Source organism: Piliocolobus tephrosceles, unplaced genomic scaffold (assembly GCF_002776525.5).
Source record: "Piliocolobus tephrosceles isolate RC106 unplaced genomic scaffold, ASM277652v3 unscaffolded_11602, whole genome shotgun sequence".
In the NCBI taxonomy this organism is placed as follows: domain Eukaryota; kingdom Metazoa; phylum Chordata; class Mammalia; order Primates; family Cercopithecidae; genus Piliocolobus; species Piliocolobus tephrosceles.
This window is the reverse complement of record NW_022292758.1, coordinates 1725-10414: the sequence shown is the minus strand read 5'-3', so window position 1 is coordinate 10414 and position 8690 is coordinate 1725. Positions and strand designations below refer to the sequence as shown.

The 8690-nt window shown below is 48.9% G+C and overlaps 1 protein-coding gene across 1 annotated transcript; it reads right to left on the bottom strand.

The window, feature by feature from the left end:
• Positions 1–151: 151 nt before the first annotated feature.
• On the bottom strand, positions 152–6978 carry LOC113220763 (disks large homolog 3-like; the record flags this gene model as incomplete). Its single annotated transcript, XM_026450078.1, has 6 exons — positions 152–280; positions 446–553; positions 1852–1893; positions 5604–5703; positions 6490–6565; positions 6802–6978. Coding segments are annotated over 6 exons (632 nt in total), but the record flags the coding sequence as incomplete, so codon positions are not given.
• Between the last annotated feature and the right edge of the window lie 1712 nt (positions 6979–8690).

Genomic DNA, 8690 nt, shown 5'->3' with positions numbered 1-8690 from the left:
CAGACAGGGTAAAGCATCCTCGGCCATTGTCTGGCTTTTAAACAGAAAGACATCAAAGAGCCTTTAATTTGAGAATATCTAAGTTCAAGGCAAGTCTGAAACCGGAAGCTGCTCCCCTTCTAACACAGTCAGAAAGAATCTCTGCACTGACACCAGTAACTGAGCAAGGCTTTTGCAGAGCAGCCACTGAAGGGAAGAACCTGGACCTCTCTTTTAGCAGTGGCTACATCTTCTGAAATAGACCTTCCTTGTAAATTTGCCCCCTCCTTTGGAAGGTGTCCTGGCAGCAGGCAAAGGCACAGAGAGAAGTGCACACTGGATGCACCCCCTTCCCTATGACACTAGGAAGAAGCAGAAGAGAAGAAGGAGCCCATGGGCTGGATGTGCCATGAGTCGAGCCTTCCTCCTCCTCCAGGTCCCTCCCTCTGCTGCCATAGCCACCCACTGTATTGAGCCCCATGACCAGACCAGCACAAAGACAAGGCTCTCAGAGGGGGCTTACTTTCTTGCCGTGTCACTGGTTCATATGACAAAATAGCATCCTCTTGTCCTTCTGCAACAAAAAAGGGAGATAGGTTAGCACCATATGATCTGCCTCCTTCTGTACGACACTCCCCGCACCCCTCCCCTGCCAGGACACAGCCTTATCGGGTGGTCCTTGCTACCACCTGTGATCCTTTCTGTTTTCTGCTGGTGAGAAGCACAGGAAACCCTTCACGGGCTCTGAGACAGAAGTCAGCAGTTATCTTGTTCAGTGAAACATCACTGGGCAAGGGGCCAAGGCCCAGAAGCCATGAAGCCTCCACCCCAAACCACCCCAATTTCTGAGGAACTGTTCTTGTAGGTAACAAGTCAGCTGTGTGCAGTAGTCCCCTCGCTCTAGTAAGAATGACAGGGACGCTTCGACTGGTTGAGATGCTTGCCTGAGTCCCCTTCATCTACATGCAGGGGAGTCAGGGCACACACCCAGGTCCCCAAAGGTGCGACCTAACTTTGCCCTTTTAAAGGTCTACCGACCCACCTCCTGCATTGGAAGCAGCATCCAGAAAAGTGGCACATGGCTCTGCTAAGGTCCCCAGTGCCCTTTAAAAGCAATGCTGAGCCTGCTGTCTCTTTCTGGTGGAGCTCCATGTCGAGCCTAGCAATGTTGAGGTTTTCCTAAAACAGTCATTAAGCCACTTGGTGCTGGGTGCCTGGAGGTCCCAAAGTGGCTGATGGCAGTCCCAGGGAAGACAGTGATATTTGCATCAAGGCACATGCTTGCTAAAAGGCTTCTTCTGAGCCTCAGACTCCTGGGCAGATTTTACAAGGCTTCTAGCCACCATAGCTCCTGAAAGACCAGTGCTCCCAAAGTTCATGAGGTTTGAATTACGGTTTCTCTGGTCTGGTCACAGGATCTCCCAAGGAGAACTTGGCAATTACCTGATCCTTTAACTGGCCCCAAAGGCAAAGAGGTCCTAATGACCTGGAAAGGCAGATTTAGAGCAGTGTCCTATAGGAGCCATTTTTCTTTTGGTCTCTGAGCAAATCTATAAATCTGGCAGCACCTATGGCCCACAGTAGCCATGGCAGGGATTTACTCTTTGGCAGTTTACCCTTCCCAGTGCCAGGGATGCTTTTAAGTCAGGTCCTGGCCAGAACTACAGGGCTCATACTCTCCTTTAACCCATGGGGTGAACCTCAACCCATAAGGAGAATGAACTGGCCACAGCATTTCCAGGATCTCAAAGTGTACATGGCTAAAAGAAGCACCAGCCTCTGAGCAGCAATGGCAGCTGAGCGACACTGGAATGAGGATGGCTGGGATACACGGTGGAGCCACACGACATGGAAGGAATGACACACACTTACTGGAACTGCTTTCGCTGTCACTGGTGTTGGATGTCACTCCCTCTGCAAGCCAACAAGAAAGAGACTCCAATTCAGAACACACCACTGAGAGGTCACATGCAGCACAAAACTCAATTTCTCCAGGAGCGAGACACTGAGCTGCCAACTGAGTCAGGCCACAGGAGGCCTGCCACATCCAGGCTACCAACTGGGAGGCACAGCTCCAGTCCTGAGCCCCTGGCCCTCTCGCACTTGTCCCCAGAGCCCTCTTGGTCTGCCAAGTCCCTCCCTATGTGCTACAAGCCATACTTCCTTCAGCAGCATCCTCTTCACCTGAATCAAACAAATTGACCTGGATGGTTTCCAAGTCCTATTTCAAAATGCATCGCCCAAGGCTAACAACAGGAAAGAAAAGGCAGTGACAGGAGCAAAGAGAAGTCCAGGGACCAGTCTGCTCATGGGTGTCCCCCGCCCGACAGAGCCCCCGAAGTACAGAACCATGTGGCACTCCACAACTAAGAGGCCAAACACTGGATGGGTTAAGCAGACACCAGGCAGCGCTGCCCTGACCATTCGGTGGGATCCCCAGCCTTCCTGCCACCACTCCAAAGCAGGAGAGCTTGGCTTCAGTGGTGAGAGGGGAAGCACTTCCATCCACCACCAGACACATGTCAAAACACAGACAACAAAACCAACAAAAACACCTTGAGGACAAGACAGCCCTCCTGTCTCACACAGCTGGGATCTGCCCATCTCTTAGTGGTGAGGGAAAAGAAAGCTCAAGTGGAGGAGCAGCGCTCACAGGAGGCACAAACAAAGCCCGCCCATCCAAGATGACACGCGAATGAAGATGAGACATGGACACACCAAACTATGGAGAGAGATGCTGCTCATTTCAGCCAAGACCACACTGTTCCAGATCATGATATGCTGTGGCCCACCCCCAGAAAGGACTGGCTGAGATGCCACACATGGCTAGTTCCTGAACAATCCCCATAGGCAACTCCTTTGCCTTTGTCCTTTATTATTTATTGAAGGAGAGTATATGCTGACAGAACCCATTCGGCAAGGCTGCATGTCTGTGCACCCTTGCACGCAGCAGGATGGCCACCAAGCCTCATCATCTAGGCCTTTTTCATTTTCCACTCTAGGATTCTTTTCCAGAAAGGAAAATGAGGTCAGAGTTTTCCTGAGATAAAGCACTAACTATATATGGTCCATAAATGGTGCCGGGGCCCCTAGCAGACCAGCTCAACCCCTTACAGGTGCTCTGTGGGAAGCCAACCGGCACTGTTTGCTGAGGCCCTGGATCTGCTGGGACATCCTAGATGCAGGTTGGGAAAAGGGGGTCACAGTACCCTTGCCCCTAGTTACAGGGACTGTAAGAGCTGCAATTCCTACACCCAATTCTTTAGCGTGGTATCACTGGAAGAAGAATCCAACCAGCAGGCACCCCTCCCTTCGACAATAGGCTAGAGATTAGCTGAGTGGTTACCTTGGAGAAACATTTCAAGCCCATTTCACTTCTAAGGTGGGACGCCAAGCTCACGCCCTGCCACTTTGAGTAGCAAAAGGTAAACAAAGGCATGAATGATAGGGACTTATTTGGGTACTAGGGATCCAGAGCAAACATGTAACATTTGGAGCCACACGCACTTCTTCCTGCTGTGATGTCAGAGTGCTCACAAACACTGCCCTCCTCTCACCCTTGACCCTCACCCATGCCCCCAGTAGCCCCACCCCCACTATCTCCATTCATGCCACAAATACAGTGAACGGTGTGTAAGTTGGACTTACTCAGGTTCTTTGCTCCATAATAATCGTCACTTAACCCCGGGAAGTCCTGATTTCACAGACAGCAAGGGCGGAGAGGACGAGGGGGAGAAGAAGAAGGGGGACGGGGAAGGGATGGGAGGGAATGGAAGACAGGGAGAGATTTGGGGAGAAGAGAAAAAATTGAGAAAAAGACAAGGGGGGAGGAAGAATACAGAGGCAGGTGAGCACTAGTGACAGAATTATGAAACACCATGAAGACCTAGCACTATAGTGAGGCCAGGAACTTTGCCACAGAAAGAACATCCCAGGGCAGATAAGACATCAAGACTTCATGCTGCCCAATTCGTTGCCAGAGTGCCTTGGAGCAGACTAGCTTTCTGAGGTGTCTACAGCTGTAGGCCAATGGGACAGGACAGGTGACACTCCAAGATTTAAAGCACCTGCTTTGACCAAATTTTGGTTGTGGAGCCCAGGTCTCTGTTTGGTCCTGAAATCACCATTTCCCTCCGCAGTGCGTGAAAGAGCAAATGCCCACGTGTGCCAGGTAGGCAGACAGAATTCCCACTACCTCAAGAAGCTTTCGCCCAATACTGATTCACTCTGTTCAAACCCTTCAGGAAAAGTTTTGCATGGTGTGGGGTGTGGCTTCCAAAGCTGCCCTGAGCTGGGCAGACCTTGGGGGATGAGCTCAGCTTCTGGAGAAGCACTAGGCACTTTCAACTCTGTTGTCCAACAGATACCCCCACCTCGCCCACCAGGCGGGACCACTGAGCAATGAACAGCCCCCCCAGGCTGGGCTTGGCATGGAGGGACTCTGGGACACTGGGACTTATCTGATGAAATTATGGTGACATCACCTCAGGCCTCTGACTGTCTCCTAACTGCTCATGAGCAGAGCCACCTCATCTATGGCTTCTCATTGAACTACTCCAGGATGATGAGCTGTGGCTGCCATCTGGATGAGGGCACCCTTTTGTCCACCAGGTACCACCCAGATAGCAACGACTTACACATACCATGACCGTGGACCAGGCTGGCCTGACAGAAGGACATTTCCTATCAGAACCAGTCAGTCGCCTGCCAGCCCCAACAGCCCAAGACCCGAAGATCCCTCCACGTAAGTCAGAGGAGTCACTGGTAAATGAGAGATGTTTACCACTCATGATGAGACAAATGAGAAAACATTTTTCAAGCCAGACCTGGTGTTTAAGGTTAGGGTTGGAGCAGTTAATTGCTGAGGCACATGGTAGAGCAAGAAGATTTATCAGGATTAAATTTCTTCTTCAGTTGAATTTAGCTCAGTGTGACTGCTCTTCCTACCGAACCAACTTTGTGTTTTTCAACAGATCTTTATTTGAACAATGTGGAGCAACACTCCTTCCATGTCAACTCATTTCAGCAGGAAGGATTCTCCTGGGAAAACGGGCTCTGTAGGCACTCTAGGATGACAGTGAGTCTGCTGAGAGTTGTGTGGATATCCTGTATGCTTATGCACATGCCTGGGATTCTGGAAGTAGCCCCAACTCCAGGGATCCTGGGAAAAGGCTCTTCTCTTGACATACATGAGTGAAGTTAAGGGAAAGAAAACACAAGAGGAAGAAACCAGGAGAGCAACACTGAGTCCCTAGAGCTCATTCTCTTGAAAAACCATTTTCCTGACCCTGACACTGTAGCTGAAAAACCGTTCCTCACCACCACCGCAGAGCTCTGTCTGGCACTTCCATTGCTAGTGCCAGGCACTTCCTGGGACCCTGGGACCAGTCCCACCTCAGTGCCTTCAACATTCATTCTAACTGAGGAGCAGGACAAATAAAACCCGACATCTTCTTATGTAGACCAATTTCTGCCCTGACTCTGTAGATAAGCAGGTGCACGCGCACACAGGCATGCACGGGGCCACACATGGCCCTGCCCAGGCTTCTCCTGAGGGAAGGGCAACTGACGATGAGAGGACGGGGCTGCAGACGGCCTGCTCTCTGGACTCTGCTGCTACTTACGTTCCTGTATGCTGCTCTCCTGGGCCATGTTTTCTTTGCTCTTGTAAAATGGAAACTTTCGAGAGAGGCGGAAACTCTTTTTACGTTTCTTTTTGATCGACTGTGAAAGAACATGAAGATGGAGGGGAAGGACAGAAGAAAAAAAAAAAAACAGAACAATGGATTTTAAAGCATGCAAGAAAAACTAAAATGGAGACAACGGTGAGCTAAATAAAAGACCATCTCTCACGAATGGAGTCTATGAGATTAAATGAAAGTTGATGTAAGAGGAAAATTATGTTTACAAGAAAATGTTGTAGGGATGTTAGAGGTTTCTACCTAACCCAGACTCATAACACTCACTGGTACTTCCTAAGGAACAAAGGTCACTGTAGCCTCCTGGACACATGCCCTAAGGTACCACTGATACACACAGAGTCATCTACTCCACGTCTCTCTTCCCTCTACTGCTCCAGAAGTTCTTTGGCCTGTGAAGCTCATAGAAAAAAAAGGGGTGAATGGAGAGCCCCCCCGTCTCAGGTGGTCTGAAGGGAGGTAGGAGCTCTGGGACTGGGCTTCTTGGCTGGATGCTCTGACAGGATCTATAGCCAGGGAGACATCCATGAGTGGCTTCATTTTCCCCAAGCAAGTCAGCCTTCCAGACAGTCCAACTCCAACACATCTTCAAGAGCCAGTACCCAGGGGGAAGGAGCACAGACTAGCTGTGGACTTTAAGAGCTCCCTCTCTGCTTTCTGAAAAGCAGTCAATGTTCTGACAGGACAGAGCCAGCCCCCTGAAAAAGAGATTTTCTTTTGTGTTCCCCAGTTCTCCTACACATCAGACTAAATTCCAAGCTTCTCGCCCCTCTTTACCTACTGGCTGATTTCCTTGGGAATCCCCACTTACCCTGTTAGACTCAATCATCCCCGTCCTGGCATGGAACTTCACAGTTTTCAATCGAGCTCTTTCTTTCTTTTCTACCCTGTTTTGGAATCAGAAAGAAGTCCTGTTACTGCCAGTAAATGGTCCAGCAGTGGGTTGCAGCAGGCACAGCAGCCATTTTTTTGGCTCACTGAGTAAAAACCATGTTGAGTACCGACTCTACCAAAAAGGAAGCAAGGCACAAATGTTGCTCTCAAGCAACTTCTAATAGGAAAACAAGAAAGAAATACCAGCAAGAGGGCAGGAAAGGCCTTGCTCATGATCATGATGACTCACCTCTTCTTACTGGGGATCACACCGATCTGCTCACTTTCTCCGTGTGGGGTCACCAGCCTTGCCTGCCACCACTCATCATCAGAGGCATTAATGACATGAAGAATGTCACCATAAGAGAAGCTGAGCCCCTGGCTTGGCAGGCAGCTGTCCCGAGTCCGATCATAGTCAAACAGGGCCCTGAAAGGCACAGTGAAAGATGAAGTGATCATCCAACCCTAAATGCCAAGACACTGGCACCTTGAAAAGATGGAAGGCCAACCCAAACAGCACAGACATAGCAGCCTCACAGCATACTAGAAGGATGTCTCCAGGAGACCACATCCTTCTTTCTGTGCCAAAGTGGTAAATATGCACTGCCTTTCAAAGAAACATCTCATTCTCCCAATAAGAAGCATAAGAGAAAACATTTTACAAACCCCATTTCCTCTTGGCTTCTGGATGCAAGACAAAAGTTCAAAGTAGAACTCATTCAACAGCCCTCTCCCTCACCCACATCCTAGGAAACTAGCTCTAGCAGGGAGCTTTCTCAGTTCACAAACATATCTTCAAAAAGTAGCTAAAGACAGGACAAAAAAATGTTAACTACAGTCCCAAACAATGACTGGTAAACACTGCCGAAACACTAAAGAAAGGGCCCTATGTCCTCGGGAGTCCAAAGAAAAAGCTAAGGCTGACACTGACCCACGCAATGGTAGGGTTGAAAAGAACCACTGGGACCCTAGAAGTGCAGTCTCTTTCTCTTACATATGGGGAAACAGAGGCTCAGTGAGGAAAAATAGTTTGACCTAGATCACACATCTAACCAACCTGGGACAAAACCCAGGTCTTCTGACAAGACATGCTGTTGTGACATGCTATAAATGATGCAGAGTAAAGAAGTAAAAGGGAAGGTGGGAGAAGGTGGGGAGGGAGCTATACAATCCAGGTTTATGGAAAAGGACACCAGCTTGGCTGCTGCTAGAAGTCCTAGGAAATGGTATTGGAAATAAAGGTCTGAGGCAAATTTTGGAAGCCCTTGAATAGACATGATTTAGCAGCCCCTGGAAATCTGAGAGGAGTGACACATCAAAAGAGCCTTAGGAGGTCGGGTGCAGAGGCTCATGCCATTATACTTTGGGAGTCTGAGGCGGGTGGATCACCTGTGGTCAGGAGTTCAAGAGCAGCCTGGCCAATATGGTGAAACCCCATCTCTACTAAAAATACAAAAATTAGCTGGGCGTAGTGGCACACGCCTGTAGTCCCAGCTACTCGGGAGGCTGAGGCAGGAGAATCACTTGAACCTGGGAGGTGGAGGTTGCAGTGAGCTGAGATTATGCCACTGCACCCCAGTCTGGGTGACAGAGCGAGACTCTGTCTCAAAAAAAAAAAAAAAAAAAAAACACAAAAAAAGTTTCTACTTTTCACATCCAGTGGAACCTGTCTTTATATGGAGTCACCACAAATGGGTGATTTCAGTGAGAAGTTTGTGTTTTTCTATCTGCAATCCAGGCTGTCTTCTTCATATTCTCTTAATAGAGGTGTTTTCACACCTTTGCACACACAGCCCGAAATCTAGTTCCAAGACTTCGACTTCTACCTGTAATACTGTGGCCTTTGACTCAGTTGGAAGTTGCAAGTAAAACACATTATCTTACCATACGCAAGCCTAAATGAGATAGGATGTAGTAAAACCATGAAGAGTGAAATACCCACCTGCTGCTTAAAGTTCTTGAAACAGAGTTCTTAAAAATCAGTGTCAGATGATTTGAAAATGAAAATACCCAAACTCTAACAAAAAGCCCTTTTATTCCCTCAATTTACACACTCAAAGCAGTCAGGAGAATGGCAGAGGCAGCAGACAAGGAGGTGCTGTCCAAGAGGTGCATTCTGGGCTATGTGTGACAGAATCA